General features: G+C 43.7%; 1 protein-coding gene across 1 annotated transcript in view; it reads right to left on the minus strand.

Annotated features, from left to right (window-relative positions):
• The window catches only part of WWTR1 (WW domain containing transcription regulator 1), a 129796-nt gene extending 111608 nt beyond the window's left edge, over window positions 1-18188 (minus strand). Inside the window, exons 1-2 of the mRNA XM_036850205.1 lie at window positions 17885-18188; window positions 17022-17455 (exon numbers count right to left, since the gene is read on the minus strand). Coding sequence (XP_036706100.1) covers window positions 17022-17452 — 431 coding nt within the window. The 5' untranslated portion in view covers window positions 17453-17455; window positions 17885-18188. The remainder of the gene's footprint in view (window positions 1-17021; window positions 17456-17884) is intronic.
• Between the last annotated feature and the right edge of the window lie 2460 nt (window positions 18189-20648).

A 20648-nucleotide genomic window follows, 5' to 3' on the forward strand; every position in this document is an offset into this window, starting at 1 on the left:
ACTCTTCGTTGCAGTGCGCGGGCTTCTCATTGCGGTGGCTTCTCTTGTTGCGGAGCACAGGCTCTAGGCGCGCAGGCTTCAGTAGTTGTGGCTCGCAGGCTCTAGAGCGCAGGCTCGGTAGTTGTGGCGCACAGGCTTAGCTGCTCCCCGACATGTGGGATCTTCCCAGACCAGGGACGGAACCTGTGTCCCCTGTATTGGCAGGTGGATTCTTTACCACTGCTTCACCAGGGAAGTCCCCCCAACCCTTGCTTCTTAAAGGACTTAGTAAAGGTTTCTATAGCTTACCCCTTTGCCTATGTTCCCTCATTGATTTTCATAGACCAGTGATGTTGTCTATGGATAAAGGTTAGAACCAATAGAGTTTGGATCAGATATGTTATTCTAGTCTTAGAAACTGGTGCATGAAAACATTTTGCTTATTGCCAATGAACTACTTTTGACCTATTCTAATAAAAAACAATTTCTATGCTATCACTAAAACACAATGTCATTGAAGGTTTATTTATCTTTTACATGCTATACAGATGCATTATTTACTGTAATAGTCTAGATCTGGACATATTCTGAGTCATAATCACTTTATGCATCAAGTCACTGGACAAATCAAAGTAAAATCAGATTTGTAAAACATTCATTTAGAAGCTCCTATTTACATTTTGGAAAGGAAACTTTATATTTTAATGGTATTAGATATTATTTATTATGCAGTGTTCTTTTATCTTGTTCCACAATGCAACTTTTTTGTTCTACTCTTGGCAGAATCGACTGTCACTGTACAAAACAGACATTGTTTTAAAAACCCATGTGTAGTGTCAGTAAATATAATCTTTCACTTCAGCTGAAGCAACGCCACAGCATCAGTTTACACCTCCACGATCACTTGCAAGTTTATAACACTCTTTTTCAGCAGCTCTCAAAACTAGACTCCAAAGAGATATGTACCAGTCACCAAGGTGTTTACCAGGCCTCAGAAGGACCTTCTGAGAATTCTTGAAACTTAATGTGCTACTGACACTCAGCTTTAAGGTGAGTATGGACAATGCACTTAGATCGTGGGATTTTTTATTCACACACATAAGGCAAGCTGGACATTCCAGTGCATGAGCAACTGGAAAATCGAAGTCCTGTAATGGTTTTCAACCAATTAACTAGGGCTGGCCAATTATTAGGTTAAATGAAAAGCACTGTGGCAAAACTTGACTCATTTCACTATGGCTAATAATTAAAAAAGGCTGTGTTGGTCTAGCCACCTGCCAGTTTCAGGCAAAAGTTTCAACAATTCTGAATCTCACCTTTAAAATCATTTCTTTAATGTTGACACTCCAAATTGTTCATAATGACTCTACACTCTCCTCTGCTCCTACTGTTAAATATCTGTTAATAATCACCGACTACTCAATAGTTATTAAAATGTAAGCAACGGACAAACAGAAAGAACAATGTCTCCACTGTGTCCTGTATGGGTTACAGCCCTTGGACCTTTGCTTGAGAACTTTCTGAAGCCCCAAACACAGCCCTTGCCATCTTCATGCTTACAGAAATGCCAGATCAATAAATGCAAGTTTAACTTTTTTCAGACCATAGATAAGATAACTAAACTTTTTTAAAAGCGTATGGAAAAAACGGACCATTAATTTAAAAACACATCTGGGTACAGCTTGACCTTTAAGTAGGTGATCTTTCTCCATTCTTGTCTTTCCTTCCTACAAGTTTTTACTACAGTACATATTTATGGTTGGATTTTATGCTAAAACGCACAAATAGCCAAATATATTCTGGATGATATAGTTATGTAACAAGAATTCATATTTGCCAAAAGTCCTATATGCAAAGGTTTATATTTCACATAGTACCTAAAACTAAGACCCATAAAAGTGGTGACAATTGCACTAGAGAGTGCGTCTACAGAAAACATAAGTAATTTTATAAGCAGCGCTGAAGTTTACTGCTTCTTTTATGACTCTTAATCCCTCCTACTAAATTCACATGTTCACACAAGTCCCAAACCAGTAACAGGGCCACTAGATGCTCCCATATTAGCAAAATGCAGCAGAATAGGCTTTTAACTACAATCCCAGCTTTAACTATAAAATGTATTCAAACTCAAACCAGTTTGATAAAATCAAGCATGTTTCATTTACTTACACTGTGAGAGGGTAAACTGACCCAGGGCATTTACCTGCATTAATTTCAGAATCCCCTTTGCCAGCTATCAAAATCAGTTCCGGCAAATGGAGAAACAAAGATGGAAAGATAAACGTTTATCTGCAACTACAGTTACATAATATTCTGAACCATAAATTTTTAACTGATACTCTCCAAACATAATCTGCTATTTTTACGGCTGCAATTAAGTAGGATGTGTCTCAGCAGTGACAGTACTGTGAGCTACAAACTGTGACAAAGGTTTGACCACAGCGAGGACTGGAGATGGCAATTTTCCTCGTGGCAAGTGATTATCATATCAGTTAGAGTAATATTTTTACCCAAGTCTTATAACTTATCTCAGTTAGTTATAAAACACTGATTTCAGACCTCATTTTAACCAGATGTTTAAATAAGCAAATGTGTGGTCCTTCTAGACGGGCAGCAGATCTCTACAGGGAGAGCATCTTGCTCCTTAGCAGGACACCTCAGCGGAGGTGGGAATTTGTGGGACATGCCTTATCTAATTCAGATGCTTATTTTCATCATTTTTCTCTCTTCAAAAGCTATCTTATCCGAATTAGTGCCCCAGGCCCTTGACCTGGCCCAACCCTGGAGAAAGAAAGTGGCCTCAGTGGAAAAACCATTCACTGGACATTTTTCAGTTCTCATCTTCCTTGACCTCTGAGAAACATGCCACAAAATTAACCCTTCCTCCTTCTTGAACTTCCCTGGATTTGGGGCACTACTTTCTGGATTTCCTCATATATATTTCTGGCTGTTTCTTCTCCATCTCATTTAGCAAGTCTCACAGAACTTCTCCTTTCTTCTCAATCTATATGTAACCTCTCTCTAAGGAATCTCATCCACACCTGGATTTGAATAAGAATAATAATAAATATATATATGGTTATAGTTATATAGATAATATATGTAGGTAGATATAGTCACCTGGAAAAAAAAAATATATATATATATATATATCTTGGAAATCTTAAAGTCACCTCAAACTCAACATGTTAAAACACTTCTCAACCTCTTCTAAACCTTCCAGTAATGCTTGTTACAACTAGAAGCACCACCATTCAAGCCATTATATAGCCAGCAACCTGCAAATTTTCCATTTCACCTGTTGTCCTCACTGCCCTTATCTAATCCATCAGCAAACCCTTTCAAATTTACCTCTCTAATATCCCTGAAATGATTTCACTATCCCTCAAATGATTGATTTCACTTCTTCCCTTTTCCAGCACCACCAAAGCAACTTCCCCATAATTAAATCACTCGTATTCTCTATCTGCAGGGATGGCGTATCACCAATGAAATGATACACATTTGTTCCAAAAAAGATTGTGAAGGAGCCAATATAAAATATCTAGAATGGAGCCTAACTTAAAAGTCTTTAAATTAAAAAAAAAAAAAAAGAGATAGTAAAAAAAAAAAAATCACTCGTACGAGTACCTTCATTCCAGAGTGGCAGAATATTCAAGTCACGGCTTGTGAATCCTGAAACTGCAGTTACAATGTCTATCCCCATTTCATCCCAGTACAGCCCACATCAGCCAGCCCTGGAAACCCTGATCAGTTTTGGAGCACCAAGGGCATCAATTTTCTGAACCACAAAGCCAAATCCCAGTCTCTGAACTCTAGTTACCCCAACAAGGTTTCTCACCCTGAGACCTCTCCCTCAGGCATCACATGAATTTCTCCAGAATTTAACCCGTATCTATTCTCAGTCCTGAGGCTGTGTGAGGGTCAACCAGAAACAAAGACCACCTAAGCTGTGATTCCCAAGATCCCAAAATATCCAACTGATGCAAGTATAAATGAGGTCATGTGTATACATAATAAATCCCTGAAAGATACACAAGCAATTGTGAACAGTGGTTCTATCTGAGTAAAACTAGAGGGTGGAGTACTTTTTTCACTTTTTATCCTTCAGCTCTGCTTAAATTTTTTGATGAGAGTCTGTTAAAAAGCTGTCTTTTTTTTTTTTTTTCTTGGCCACGCGGCTTGTGGGATCCTAGCTCCCCAACCAGGGATCGAATCTGGGCCCCCAGCAGTGGAAGCTCGGAGTCCGAACCACTGGACTGCCAGGGCATTCCCAAAAAGCCATCTTTAAGAAGAAATCCAAAAATAAAATCAAGTCAGTAAAAGTTATGTCTGTTCATTTTGGTTATATTTATCATTTGCTTGTGTTTTCTACTTTTTGATGGACTATCACAGGTGCTTCCTCAACCTGTGAACACCTAAGCCAAGAAAGGTTTTCCATGGACAAATTGGGAGAAAGACAAATATTCATATCTCAGTATTTGCAGAAAAGCCATCACAAAGGAATATATATTTTAATAAACAATCCAGCATATGCATTTTTCCCCAGTCATCATGTTTTGTTTGTTTTGTTTTGTTTTGGCACCCCAGGTAGGACACGAACCCACAATCCCTGGCTTAGGGACCATGTTTTAATTACTGAGTCTATAGCTAGCCATGTTTACAGGTAAATTAGTCACCAAAAAGAATAGAATTTGAATTTATCTTCAGTGTTCAGAATTGAAGTGTGTCAAAGCATATTTTTAAAACAAAGAGTTAGTGTAGGGGGCCACAAAGACATAAAATATATTATGTACTGAAAAATTAATCATATACAACCTTTGTGCCATAGAATTTGTTTCCATATTGAGACTCGTTATTCAACGTCTTTGGTTGATTATTCTTAAGTTAATGAAACGTGTGATTGATTGATTAGTTGGTTGATATCTAAAAGATAGTTATAAGGGTGGATGGAAAAATAAAATGATAGGTAGGTAAATGGATGGATGGATAGATGATAGATAGATAGGTAGATAGATAGATAGATAGATAGAATTAAGGAGAGAGGAACAGATTAGTGCTTCTCGAACTATCTGTGGTAAAGGACTAGTGTTTTTTATTTTCAATCCGTCAAGACAAGTATGTGGTCCTATTGTAGATGGTTTGTGTGTAGCTCAGGCCACATGTGACTTATCACACAAGTTTGACGCACCCAAACTACCCTGTTCCACAAGGCAATCCCATTGATCATGTGCTTAGATGTCACAGCAATGTTATTTTGCTATAAAAGTTTCTAAACACTCTCGACTTCTGTATCTAGCTCATCACAGGCCCGTAACATTAGCACACTGGTGTCAGTCTACGGACTACACTTTGAGTAGCACTGAGATACAGGATCAGCTACTTCACACTGCTATGCCACTCATTCCGATTGGTTGGGCATCCATCAAACTGGCCAGTGCATTTGCCAGCCCATGTATCACCCTTGTATAAGAAGGGTAGGTATATTGGTTAATAGGTAGAACAGTAGATGATAGAGAAATTAGAAAACAGACAAGCTAGATAGATAATAAATTAAGTAGGAGCCAGAGAGTCTCTGCTGTTTATGAAAATAATTCTCTAGATAAAGCATTAACAACGGTTGTCTCTAAATAGGGATCCAGGGAAAATCAGAAGAATCTATTTTCCACTTTCCTCCCTCCAGTAGTGGCTGAGCATATAATATTTTTATACTTGAAAACAAAATCAGAAACAATCTAAGTGTCCATCAATAGGGGATCAGTTTAAGAAATTCATTGTACATCCATACAATCGAATACTATGTAGTCTTTAAAGAAATAAAGCAGATATTTATGTACAGAAGAGGAATAAACACCAAGATATACTAAATGACAAAAGGAAGGTACAGAAGAGTATGTACCATTTGTACTGTATTGAAAATAGTCTAGGTGGAAATACACATTTAATTTACATATACATATGCATACTTGTACTCACATAGAGTTTCTCTGGAAAAACAAAAGAAACTGGTATGCGGGGGAGGGTACCACAGGACTAGAGGGAGGGTAAAAGAGACTTCTCACAGTACATGCTTTGGTACTATTCAAAATTTTGTCATTTACATGTATTTATTACCTATTTGAAAATTTTTTTTTAATATGAAGTCATCTGAAAACATTAACATGTGATTCAGCATCATGAGTGAGTGTGAAAAGGCTCCCAGTGGGTTTCACTAAGAGTTTCGGAAGGATTCCCCTGAGAGGGAGGCCCCGGGCTGCTCAGGGCCTAGGTGGGCTTCGGTGGATTAACTGTGGTTCCAGAATCTCAATTTTGTCTGTGCCCAGGTGACCAGCCTCATCCAAAACCTACAAGAGTATTCTGGGAACAACCAGACCTGCAAGCTATTCATTTACAAGCAGAGATGGCAGATTCAGTGGGGATGGGCCTGAGTCGAGGGTAGCCTCGTACCCCACTAACTTGGAGAGCAAAGACCACCCACTATGGTGGAACTGCACAGGCTAAATTAAATATATGACCAATGAATGGATCTGTGGATGGACAGAGGAATGGCTGCTTTGCTAGGAAAGCACTATCATTTCAGACCCATACGTTAGTATAAAGTGCTTAGTTCCCTAAAGAACTAGGAAGACCTCAACATAAGGAACAATGGTGGGGTCTTATGCTACATTCAGATAACTCTAGGATTGGTGGATCTCAATGAAGGGATGAGGAAGCTGGCATTTACTAGTGAAAGGTCCGTATACCCATCCTAACTGCGGTTCTAAAGCCTCGATGGGATGCATGGTCATCTAACAACCAATACTTATCTTCAAGCTAAGTCAGGCCAGGTTCTTCTTGGCCTCAAAAATAGACCCTTAGCATTTCTGCTTCTGCACTTCTCTTCCTATCCCCTCTTTCCTGGAAGGCCCTTTTGCTCACCTGCCCACATTCTTCCCATTTTTCAAGACTCCATTTATGCCCAACCACCTTTACAGAGACTTCTCTGAACACCCACCCTTCATCTATCTTCCTCTCCACTGCATTTAGTACGTGGAGCTAGGATTCTAAACTTTCAATCCAGGATGCGCACAGACCTGATGGAACTACATTCCTGAACACGGCAGATTCCTGTGAAGAATTCCAGGGTGCAAGCTTGCAAAGATTTAAAAGAAAATATTATGGGATTCCTTCCTTATCAAGCACCTACCTATGTGCCAGGCCCTGTGCTCAGGTTATACAATGACAAGCAAGAAAAACATCATTCTTGCCCTCATGGAGGTTACAGTGTAGTAAGAAAGAGAAATAAATCAACAGTAATATGGGGAATTCCCTGGCAGTTCAGTGGTTAGGACTCTGGGCTTCCACTGCAGGGGGTGCGGGTTCGATCCCCGGTCAGGGAACCAAGATCCCACACGCCGAACAGTGCGGCCAAAAAAAAACCACACAACGATAGTATTATAGCAGCAGTGCTACGTCTGCGGAGACACAGAGTGCTGTGGGAGAACCTAGCAGGAGCATCAAAGCCAGCGCGAGGGCTGTGAGTCAGGCGAAAACCCCTGCAGGGCTGGCATCTAAGGTGATGCCTAAAGGTAGTGTAGGCATTAACCGGGCAAAAAGCAGGGAAATAATATTCCAGGCACAGGTAGCAGCTTGTGCCAAGTTCCTGAGGCCAGGAGTACAGCCAATGGGAGAAACCAAAAGACGGTCAGCCCAGCTGCAAGTTTCAGACCTATAACCATAATAGAAATGACAGCCTTATTGTGACACACCTCAAAGTGCTTCCAACCCAGGAAAGCAGCTGCACACAGGTCAGAAGGAGGCTATTTAGGCTGGTTTTGTCTATATTCCCCATGTCTCTCCAGCTAGACTGTCAGCTGCCTGAGGTCTGAAAAGCTGCCACATTTCTCCCATCCCGGTGCAGTGCACTGTGCTGGCACACAAGAAAAGTGCAATGATTTTTTGTTGTAAATGCTGAAACGGCTAAAGACCTTTAAGGTGGCACAAAGGCAAGGCCCTGGGAGGGCACAGCCCCCATCGCCATCTCAACCAGGAACAAGACAGGAGTAAGTAAACTTTCAGGGCTGCTCACTGTGCCAGGCACAGAGCAAAGCACTTCGCATATATTCCTGATTTCCTTCGCATATATTCCTGATTTCCTTCGCATATATTCCTGATTTCCTTCGCATATATTCCTGATTTCCTTCGCATATATTCCTGATTTCGCTTCATCTAACAGCAAACATCGTTTTTCCCTTTATCATCTGCTGGGTCTAGATGGAACATTAACTAAAATCTAGAAGTCTAGGAGGAAGTGTATGCAAATAAAGAATATGTTGAAGGAAACTCAGAAGATTTGCCATTAAGTCTACTTCTTATCCTGACTTTTCTGGAGAATTTTTGGTTAAGATTTTAGCAATTACTGTGTTCATTTCTAAAGCAAATAACCCAAAACAGATTAGCAGATGCAAACTGGTATCTATAGAATGGATAAACAACAAGGTCCTACTGTATAGCACAGGGAACTATATTCAATATCCTGTGATAAACCCTAATGGAAAAGAACATGAAAAAGAATATATATATATATATGTATAACTGAGTCACTTTGCTGTACAGCATTAATTAACACAACATTGCAATTCAACTATACTTCAATAAAAATTTTTTTAAAAAGAAAGAAAAGAAAAGAACCCAAAACAAGAAAAACGCAAGCAGTTCCCAAAGAGGATCTCCTTAGTAACATAAGCTCCAGGCTTCAGTTACTGAGCTAAGGCTACGAGATCCCACCCATGCCCCACACACCTACCCAAATCTACCACTCCATCTTCCCTTGCCTCTTTGCTTGCTTTCTCCTGTGGTTTTTATAACTTCCCCTTTCCTCCGATTTAGAAAGAAATATGTTTATTATGCGACATTTGGAACATACAGAAAGGCAAAAAGTAGACAAGAAAAATCTCCATAATCCCACAAATGACCATCGAACACAGTTTGGTATGTAACCCTCTATCAGACAGACACACACATACTTTTTAAAATAAAATCAGGATTATGACCCTTTCACAATGTACCATAATTATTGGGTTTTTATGTGTTATATCCCACTTGTCTGATATTTAGGGCCATTTCGTATCTCTAAGCATTGGTAACTGACTGTTAAATCAAGAAATATAAATGAAAACGTAATACATCTATACAAAGCACACTGAAAAGAAAAACTATAACTTGATTTAAACATGAAACTCTCAACTAGAGAAATAACAATGGAAGTCACAGAAACGCTTCCCAAAGTCCACAGGACATTCCTAGGTGGACAGCATGAGATAATAGTTGGAATAAAAATGTTCAAAAGTCAAATACGCTTGTGAAATATTGGCTTAAAAATAAACTAGTTTTGTAACAAGTGACTCTGGAGTCTTGAACGTGTATTGTGAAATTCCAAGAGAGGGATAGAGCCTGCAACATATCCCAAATCTATTGGTCCAGGAACCTTTTGTTCACAAAGTATCTGAGTGGACTAGGGTTCCAAGAAATACACTTTGGAAAACATTGCTCTGCTGATATTTCAATGCACTAAAACATTCAGAGTCCCCCACAGACCAGCGGAAGGGCCATCCCCTCAGACTTTCCCCTTCAATAAAAAGTTTATTACTTCAGTCCTCAGTCTTCCAAATCACCTTTTAAAAAAAAATTATTCATTTTTTGGGATGAATAATTCATTTACTTCCACCATCCTCTCCTATGGTTAGATATTTCATTGAGGGAGGACGGGAAAGGCAGAGATGATAAGTAAGGGTGTAATTCCTACATGTCTCAATTTGTCAACAAACAAAAACTGACACTGAGTCAACCCTTTAAGCAATCTATTTCTAATCAATCTCTGCAATTATAAAGACAATGAGAAGTAACCTTTTTTCCTGTAAGCTACTTTACTAACATCTAACTAACCCTCTCAACAAGTCCTCAGCAACATACCCAATCCAGACATAAATTAGGTCATCCGCCCTCCATGTCACATCTGTGTGCCCTGTAAAATGATATGGATTTATTAATGGTGAAAATCTCAATGAGAAGAAAAAATAGTCATTGTAGGTATACTATCCATTTCTGGTTTGTTTCATCATTTCTCTCTCTCTCCAGCACTGAGAGCTCCAAATTTGATCACCCAGACTGAGTTTAGAAGCAAACTCTAATGCTCCATCCACCACTCCAAAGTTATCTGGTCACCAAGGATACCTAGTTACAGGGCCTAATTATGGGCATGTAACAGACATGAGGCAGCACAGTACAAGGGCAGAAGTACAGGTTTGAGAATCACATAATTCTAATCCCATCTCTGCCACTCGCCTGTTATGTGACCCTGGGCCATTTACTCAACCTTATTGTGCCTCAGTTTCCTCAACAGTAAAATGAGAAAATAATATGTACCTGTTCACAGGTCACTGTGAGGGTTAAAAGAATGTGTGAAAAGCACCTAGGGTTGTGAATAAAGTTTCCTTACACACGTGTCAGGAGTGTGTTCCATGGGTGATTCTGGTGCTGCCTCTCCAGGAAGTACTGACTTACAGCTCCCTGCCTCCTCTGGAATAGAGCAGGTAATCAACCAATGTCAATTACCTCCCCTCTTCCTCTCGCCCCACTTCTCAATCTCACTCCCCCTCCCACACACAAAAGGGGCTCCACTAGTGGCTACAAGCCAGATTCCAAAAATCAGAAAGCAGACCCTCCTCAGAAGAGGTTAGATATCCTCTGCCCAAGATGCTGCAGCAAAAGGACATCCGTGGTGGGCATTCCTATTTAGGTTTTTTAACAGGAAAGTTGATTCTCAGTCTTTATTTACAAATTTAAAAACCAGCTTGCAATTCCAGATACAGGCTTCATTCAGCACCAAACTATAACCGAGAGTCAAAATTAGTTTATCCTGGGCTTCCCTGGTGGCGCAGTGGTTGAGAATCTGCCTGCCAATGCAGAGAACACGGGTTCAAGCCCTGGTCTGGGAAGATCCCACATGCCGCGGAGCAACTGGGCCCGTGAGCCACAGTTACTGAGCCTGCGCGTCTGGAGCCTGTGCTCCACAACAAGAGAGGCCGCGACAGTGAGAGGCCCGCGCACCGCGATGAAGAGTGGCCCCCGTTTGCCACAACTAGAGAAAGCCCTTGCACAGAAACGAAGACCCAACACAGCCATAAATTTTAAAAAAAAAAAAAAAAAAAAATTAGTTTATCCTACTAGCAAGGTCTCTGCATCTGATTTTGGCCAGGTAGACAGCATATGCATGTAGGGAGGCAAGGGGAAGCAAGAACAAACTTGTACTGAAAGTCTACTATGTACCAGACACTTCAAATATGTTATCTAATCTTTAGAAATACCATGAAATAGGACTTCCCTGGTGGTGCAGTGGTTAAGAATCCTCGTGCCAATGCAGGGGACACAGATTCCGTCCCTGGTCTGGGAAGATCCCACATGCCGCGGAGCAACTAAGCCCGTGCTCCACAACTACTGAGCCTTTGCTCTAGACCCTGCGAGCCACAACTACTGAGCCCATGTGCCACAACTACTGAAGCCCGCGTGCCTAGAGCCCGTGCTCCACAATGAGAGAAGCCACTGCAATGAGAAGCCCGTGCACCACAACCAAGGGTAGCCCCTGCTCACCGCAACTAGAGAAAGCCCGCCCGCAGCAACAAAAGACCCAACGCAGCCAAAAATAAATAAATTTAATAAATAAATAAATAAATAATAAAAGCAATCTCTCTTTAAAAAAAAAAAAAGAATCCGCCTGCCAATTCAGGGGACACGAGTTCGATCTCTGGTCCGGGAAGATCCCACATACCTCAGAGCAACTAAGCCGGTGCGCTACAACTACTGAAGCCCATGCGCCAAGAGCCTGTGCTCCGCAACAAGAGGAGCCACCACAATGAGAAGCCCACATACCACAACCAAGAGTAGCCCCCGCTCAACGCAACTAGAGAAAGCCCATGTGCAGCAACGAAGACCCAACACAGCCAAAAATTAATTAATTAATTAATTAAAAAAAAAAACAGTTTCTCAAGTATGTACTCCAGCAAAATGAGGGCATAAACCAAAAAAGAGGAAGACAAACAAACAGCACTCCTAGCCATGGAAAGAAGTAAAGAGAAGCCCTAGGATGACAGCTCTGCTGTAGATCTAGAGAGCAACAAGAATGGAACAGAAAGATGAGGGAATCTGGACATAAAAGCTTAAGTAAAGGAGATCTGATAGAACCCAGGGGATTGAGAGCCTGGAAAATTTTGAGATCATAATAAAGGCAAATAGTATATAAACATATAAAAAGGTAATTAGAGGGGCTTCCCTGGTGGCGCAGTGGTTAAGAATCCGCCTGCCAATGCAGGGGACACGGGCTCGTGCCCCGGTCGGGGAAGATCCCACATGCCGTGGAGCGGCTAGGCCCGTGAGCCACAACTACTGAGCCTGCGCGTGTGGAGCCTGTGCTCCACAACGGGAGAGGCCACGACAGTGAGAGGCCCGCGCACCGCGATGAAGAGTGGCCCCCGCTTGCCGCAACTGGAGAAAGCCCTTGCACAGAAACGAAGATCCAACACAGCTGAAAATAAATAAATAAATAAATAAAAATTAAAAAAAAAAAAGGCAATTAGAAATAATAGGAAAAAATGTTTAAGAAAGTCAAGATCCAAAGATGAAGAAACTAAAAGGTAACACAAATTTTAACAACTGATGAAGAGTGAAAAGAAAGAATCCCTATGACTTTGGGGCTGGATATATCCTCCTTTGAGTGTCCCAGGAGTCCTGACACCAGACACAATGTGCAAGTCTAAGATCCAATGTTAATACACAAGGCAATAAATTATATTAAGTGTTGCCTCCAGTTTTTCAACTTCAAGAATAATTTATGAATAAAAAAGTCAATTTGGGGACAAAGCACAAAACCTTTATTGGTTATGGGTTCAGAGCTTTGGAATATTAAGGTGTCACTAACAAAAAGCAAATTGTGGACCTGACAGCCACCCAAACCTCTTTGACTTACAAAACGGGGAGTCAGAAATACTGTAAAGGGGTTTCCCTGGTGGCTCAGTGGTTGAGAATCCGCCTGTCAGTGCAGGGGACATGGGTTCGAGCCCTGGTCTGGGAAGATCCCAAACGCGGCGGAGCAACTAAGCCCGTGCGCCACAACTACTGAGCCCGCGCACCTAGAGCCCGTGCTCCACAACAAGAGAGGCCACCACAGTAAGAAGCCTGCACACCGCAACAAAGAGTAGCTCCCCACTCGCGGCAACTAGAGAAAGCCCGCATGCAGTAACAAAGACCCAACGCAGACAAAAATAAATAAATAAATTTATTTTTTAAAAACTAAAATAAAAATAAAAAATTGAAAGGTTCCCTCTGTGAGCCTTGAGAAGGTGAAGGAAACCATTGTGTTTCAACAAAAGTCCTTTTATACTATTGGGTTTGTTACCAACCTCACAGATCACTTTGACAAAAATAATTTTCTACCACACATTTCAGAAAAGGCAAAACACTAAAATTATTACTAAAAATTGGGAGTGGCAGCAAATGTTATAGTTGGAATTATATTTAAGAGTGGGGATAATTTTTCTTATAGAATATGTTATTCAAATTAAAATTTTCTGCAAGAATGGAAAGTTCTACTGAATCCAGATCACTTTCTTCTTTATAATTCTCTATTTTCTGGTCTATGTACACCAAACATGTATTCCATTTATAACCAGAAATTTTTTTTAAATTTTAATGTGATCAGTGTTCAAAGTCAGTGTGCCAGTTGCTAAGAGCCCAACACCTACACACCCCAGCCTGATTTATGAGCTGTAGAGAACAGCAGGAACAATGCAGTCAGTCTTCAGAGGCCATGCATTTTAACATTCTATCCTCCCCATTGTTAAATGCTACCCTAACACCACAGGGAAGGTGTGAATGCTTAGAAAAGGTGCCCTGTAACAGGTACCAGAAAGTGATTACACCATATACCTAGGAACAATCTTGCCTGAGAAAATGACAAAAAGGTTTTTTAAAGCTTCTTAGATGTCCAGGCTTTGTATCCCATAAAGCTCATTGTTCAGCTGGGGAAGTGACATGAGGATAAAGGTGGGAGTGGGGAAAACGGAAAACTGCTCCCTAAGTAGATGACAACAGATTAGAGGGCCAGTCCAGGGTCCACCATTAAATAACCACAAATGGCATTCCCAAAGTCACATCAATACCCTTCCCTGGCCTCAGTTTTCTAACCTTCCCCCCCAGAAAATGACCTTGTCAATTATAAAATACTTTGATTTCTGATTTATAAAGCCCTCAACTCCTGACAAAATCAAGAATAGGATTCTACTGCTAGCCCCATTTCACAGATGTTGGGGCAAAGTCATGGGTAGATTTTATGAAAATTAATTCAGGGTTAGTTGCCACCATTTTCCAAGCTTCTACTTAAATCCACCAAAATACATTGCTTTTTGAGGCTGTGTAACAAAGTGTGGCATATAACATTTATCTTATTCCAACTTTAAACAAAGCTCCAAAAGAAATTCAGAGAACTCTTGGCAGATTGCTTATCTCAAAAAACAAAAGTCACACTGACTTAATTTCTTAAATTCCCTTAGCTACTTGGCCAAAAAATTTCCAGGGATAGCATCAGATCAAGCCTACAGGCCTACTGCTTACACGTGTTTCCAGTTGTTGTCTTTACTGACTATCCAAAGTGAAATGAAGAGGCACCCAGCTTTGGACTGAGGAGTGGCTTTTAGTTGGGGGATGAGGCAAATGGAGCATATCAACTTTCTCTAAACCCAAGGCTAACTTCCATTTTTAACCTAGTTTCACAAACATATTTTAGAGCTACTCCAATCATTCAAAGCCTGTATAAAAGGGAACTCTTTTGTTTTATTTCTGTTTATGGATCTTTTCCCCCTAGCTTTCCTCAGATATTAGGCAAGCCCAGCTCTTATTTCATATTTTTAACAACCAGCTATACCAATCATACATTATATATATTTGTGTGTGTGTATTTATAAACACAATTTAAAAACCATTTGGGACCAAAAATAACCTCCAAAATTATTAGAAATTATTGGGTCTTTTTCTACTTGTATGTACTACTAAGTCCATTTCTATAAAAGTCACAGTAAGATATTCAAAACTGCATTTACCTAAGTAAAGCAATACAAGATGCTACTTTGGATCTTTATGTAGTATACAGACTAATGTCATCCTTTGGAACAATATCATCACACTTAGAAAAATGTCATGCTATTACATCACATACTTGAAGTCCACCAACCATTTAGAAATCAAAGCACTGGACTTCCCTGGTGGCGCAGTGGTTAAGAATCCTCCTGCCAATGCAGGGGACACAGGTTCCATCCCTGGTCTGGTAAGATCCCACATGCCACGGAGCAACTAAGCCCGTGAGCCACAACTACTGAGCCTATGTGCTACAACTACTGAAGCCCGCGCACCTAGAGCCCGTGCTCTGCAAGAAAGACAAGCCACTGCAACGAGAAGCCCGCGCACCACAACGAAGAGTAGCCCCAGCTCGCCGCAACTAGAGAAAAGCCTGTGCGCAGCAACGAAGACCCAACGCAGCCAAAAATAAATAAATAAATTTAAAAAAAAAAAAAGAAATCAAAGCACTGAGTACGTGTCCACACTATCACTGAAAAACCAGAAGACCAGTTGTGGACTAAAATGACCATCAAGTCTGTTTTAGGACAAGGGCTTCTCAGCAATGCATCAACCCCAGCAAAAAAATAAAGCACTCCTCCTTGCACAAGACATGAACAGCTTTGGGATGGGAAAGGAATAATTGGCCACCAGTATGAGTCAAAGGGTTGGCTATTATAAGCCTCATCCCTCATTGTGTATTTGTTATTAGGGTCCTCTCACAGCCATCAAAGTATCAAATATTAGTGCCAAAGAAAGGCTTGATTACCTTTTTAAAATAGCACATAACATCTTAACGTCTAAACTAAAGCTACTCAATCAAAGAAATATGGGCTTTAAAATAAATTCCAAGGCAAGTTCTTAGAGGAGGAGTTTCCCTCCATGGCAGTGAAGAGCCAGCCAGGGCAGGCAATCCTGGACCAAGTGGTCCAGCTGGCACGACTTCAATCCAGGCCATTGATAGCCTGACCCCCCATGACCTCACTAATTACATTTCAAGTTCCAGCTTGGCTTCTCCTCCAGAATATAATTATTTTAGGGTACCACAATTGAAACAACCTTCTTTATGCCTGTGAATATATTTTCCTATACAGTCTAATTCCACTCAAATGTAAACTTCATTACATCAAAAAGCTGGAACAAAGGGAAGGGAAGAATGACAAAGCAGGCTCCTGATTCGATGGTATTTTAGGTTACCAAGGGCGACATAATAAAACTCCGACCCAATCTCCACACAATTGATTTGTCTAGCTTTAACTACTTCACCAGGCAGTTACTAATTACATCACAGGTGCTGTGTGGTCATTACGTCACCAGTAAGGCCTACCAGGCAGTGTTCACTTTTCTAGACTGCTTTTCCCAAGAATGGAGAGACTGAAGACCACCTACACTACCAAGAGTCCCTCTCCTCCCCAAGCCTCATATCTGCTCTACCATTATCTTGGTGTCATATCCCAGTGGACCAGGCTCTGAGTTATCTGACTTAGAGTGGGCAGGGAAGGGAGTAAGAGTTCGGGTCCAGGAGTCTGTATCAGTACTCCAGCTTCAGGGTATGGTCACCTATGTGTTTCAGGAGAATTCTCCCAAAAGTTTTTTTTTTTTCTTGTACCTCTAAGAGTTTCCATGTCCCGAATCTCTTGTGACTTCCAGGGCCCTGGAAGAACTTCACCAGACTCAGTTTCTCTGATCCCTTACAATTCCGGCACCCAGAGACTCACTCCCTACTTCCAGCCTCCCGTGGAAGGTGACACATCACCTCTCTCTCTCTCTCTCTCTCTCTCTCCCTTCTCTTTCTCTCTCTCTCTCTCTCACACACACACACACACGCACACACTCAAGAACAAGCGTGCACGCCCTGGGTATCGTGACTCTGTGTCCCCCCTAGTTCCAGGCTGACTTACTTGAGGAAGTACCTCTGGCCAGTGGCCGTGAAGGTCATCTCCCAGCCCGGGGGCAGCGGCAGCTCGTCGGTCACGTCGTAGGACTGCTGTCGGAGGTGCGCGTGCTGCTGCGCCGGGCTGCCCGCAGCGCCCGCGCCGGTGCCCAGCTGCAGAGACGCGGGCGACGAGTGCGAGCGGACGTGCTGGGCGCCGCCGGCCAGTCGGGGCCCCGGGTGACCACCGGACGAGTCGGTGCTCGACTGGCGCGAGTGCGAGCCGGAGTCAGGCTCCTTGAAGAACGACTCGGGCAGGATCTTCTTCCGCCACGAGCTGGGCTTGGGGTTCATCACCGAGTTGAAGAGGGCTTCGAGGTCCGTGTCTAGGTCTTGAGTGACGTGGATCACTTGCTGCCCGGGTGGCGGGAGCGGAGGGGGCGCCGAGGCCGGATTCATCTTCTGCAAGGAGAAAGGAGGTCAGATTAGCCTTTTATTGAGGGTCGGAGAGGGGGGATACGGGGAGGGGGGAAGAGAATAGAGAGAAAAAGCAAAAGAGACAGATAGGTGTCTGCCTCGGGATCCCAGACACCCAGCAGTTAAGACCAGCCGGATGGGGGGAGGGGTCCCTCCTGGCCTCGAGAATTATGCAACTTTCTTGAAGCCAAGAAGTTACCAGGAAAGGGGGGATGGGGTGGCTGCTGGGAGTTAACTGCACTGGAGACGCTGCTGAACTGCTGGTGGCAAAGGACAGGTCGAAACTTTCCAGGGCAGTCAGCCCCCCAGAGTCTCAACCCGAGCCAACTCCAAGACATCTCAACTCCGGAAGCCCGAGGAGCCGGGCGCCCTGGAGTGGTGTCCGGTGAGCGGGCGCGCGCCAGCGGGCACTACCTGGGCGCGCAGCGAAGCCGAGTCTGGGCGTGCGGCGGCCGCCGTCCCGCCCGAACTCGCCGTCGGGCCTGGGTCGCTAGGGTGCGTCCCGAGCTTGCAGGGCTGGAGCCGGGGCCCGGCTGGCAAATCCTGACCCGACTCGGTGCCTGGCAGCCGAGGGGCTTCTGCTCTCACATCCCCCGAACTGGCCTCAGGCGCTCGCGCTCCGCGAGGAGGCAGAAGAGAAGCAGACAGCGCGGCCGCCGCGGCTCCCGGACTGTCCCATAAACAAAGTTTGGAGCAAACTCCCACTCCCAGGAAAGAGGCGGGGCCGAAAGTTGAGCTGTTGAATTATGCATGACCTCCAAGTCCCCAGCCTGCCTGCCCCCGCTCGTCCCTCCCCTTCCTCCTCCTCCTCCTCCTCCTCCTCCCACCCCCGGCTCCAGAAAACCCTGGGCGTGCTGGGTACTTTGCAGGGTAAGAGGAGACGGGTGCCCTCCACCCACTCCTCCTGGTCGCGCGGACCTCTCCCGCGGAGCCCTGGATCTGCATTCCTTTGAGTTTACCACGGACTTGGGGCGGGATCAAAGGGAAAGTGGCCCGAGCCTGTTTAATCAAGGACTTGTGGACCGAAACCAAGGCTGGGGGCGGCGGAGGGCACGCGGGTGAGGGGCCCAGACCGAGTAAGGGCCGGTCCTGGGCGCCGCGCCCTCCCTTAGTGCCGGGTGCCGAGGCCGGGAGCGCCGGAGCGCTGCACTGATCTGTGATTCTGCCTGAGGGCGGGCCCGGGTGCGCCCCGGCGCGGGGAGACACCAGCGAGGCCAGCCTTTCCACGGGAGGCTACTTAGCGCTTGTGACCATATTTGGTCTGGCGAGGAGGCATCTCGGCTGTTTGGCTTTCAATTGTCTGCTCGTGCGCAGACGGTGCCCAGAAAGTGCCTCTGTCGCTAGGGATGCGGCTTCGCCAACTGGTTCATTGTAAACAACCTTCAAACCATTTATCAATACTTGTTTTCCTCTCCAGGGTGACTCAGGTCACTAGGGGTTGAGAAGAAACCTGGTCAAAGCTTGGGCGCTGGAAAGGGACAGCGATCGTGCCCCCCTCTCCCGCGACATCCGCGCGGGTAGTGGGAGGATTGGAATGTCCCTGACGCCCTCCAGAGAGCCTGGAGCCGGGATGGAACCGGAACAGGTGGCTGGGAGCAGAGAGGGTGCGCCAGTGACCCGGAAAAAACCACCCACCCTCCCACCGACTGGATCTAGGCGAGGGGTGGAGACCCCCTGCTAGATCTAAACTGGCAAGACAGCTGCGGGAAGTAGGAAGCGGCCTGGTCCTCCGGAGCAGCTCAATTCCTTCTTTCCCTTGTCCCTTCTCCACTGGGGGGAAGGGGAGAGTGGCTGCGAGGTAAGTCAGGCTTCAGAAAGTCCCTACCCGACCCCATTTGATTCAAACATAAGTTTATGGAATAAGTCATATGAGGCGATATATGTAAAGCACTTTGAAGACATACCTACCTACATCTTTGTTAAATAAAATAGAATTGTATCAAGTGCAAGTATTGTGCCTTCACAGTTTTATAAGGGTGGAACAAAGTCAAAATTAAAATCTGGAGTTGCTTTGAAGGAGTAAAGTTTATGGGAAAGACAAAGCCACCCCACAGTTCTGCTTTGGAAAAGGTAAGAGTATTCGGGGCACATTCCCTGAACGGCTTCTCCCTGTCAGTGCCCAAGATAGAGCAGAGGCCACCTAAGTGAGCCCGCCCCCCATTATCTGTGTTTGAGGGTGTGCTGTGATTCCAAACTCCCCACAGACGGGAAAATCAAGACTGCCTGAGAGAGAAGGACAGTCATGTGGATCACTGTCAAAGGTGAGCAGAGCACGGCTCCTTCAGGAGACTCTGGAACTATCTCCCATCAGCGAGTCCTCTGCCCATAGGACCAGCAGAGGGAAGGGGAAGCTGCTACAGGTCACTCCATGGGAAACAGCATCTTCACAAGCTATCGTCAGAAGCCACCACAGTTGCAACAATGGGGAAATTAGCTCTGGAACTAGAGGAAGTGACTGGGACCGAAAGGTTACTAATTCAGAAGCCACTTGACGATGAACAGATGGAACCTTGAGGCCAGCCCAACTCCAGGAAGGTCCTCACCCAGGAAGGAAGGTCTTGCTTTGTAAAGAGTTCCCAGCTGCTGCACAGAGGAAGATGCTGAGGGAGCCATGAGATTAATCAGTTAGGGAGAATCAGGATTGAGGTTGGGTGGGCAAGGATGCCGTCATTCCTTGCCAAACTTCAAGACATAGATAGTGGAGGACAAAGGAGATGCCTGAAATGGAAATTGCTCTGATCACGTGATAGCTCTAAGGGAAAACTCCCAGTTCCCAAACAGTCTATAAGATATGATAGTGGATGGCCAAAGAGATTTGCTTCAGTGCTTCAAACAATAGTTTCAGATTAAATAACATTTACAGGTGCCTTGTGTCTATCAGGTACTGCCCATAAGAGGCAGTATGGTGTAACAGATAAGTGTATAATGAATCTCTGGAGGAAAATACCTGAGGCAAGATACTGAAACTCTCTATTCCTGAGTTTTCTCCTTTGTAAATTAGAAACAATAACAGTACCCACCTCACAGGATTTTAGATTAAAACAAATTACAGTCGGCCCTTTGTATCCTTGGGTTCCACATCCACTGTGGATTTAAAAAAAAAAAAAAAATTCCAGAAAGTTCCAAAAAGCAAAACTTGAATTTGTGGCACACTGACAACTATTTACATAGCATTTAA

This window comes from Balaenoptera musculus, chromosome 4 (genome assembly GCF_009873245.2).
Source record: "Balaenoptera musculus isolate JJ_BM4_2016_0621 chromosome 4, mBalMus1.pri.v3, whole genome shotgun sequence".
NCBI classification, from domain to species: Eukaryota; Metazoa; Chordata; class Mammalia; order Artiodactyla; family Balaenopteridae; genus Balaenoptera; species Balaenoptera musculus.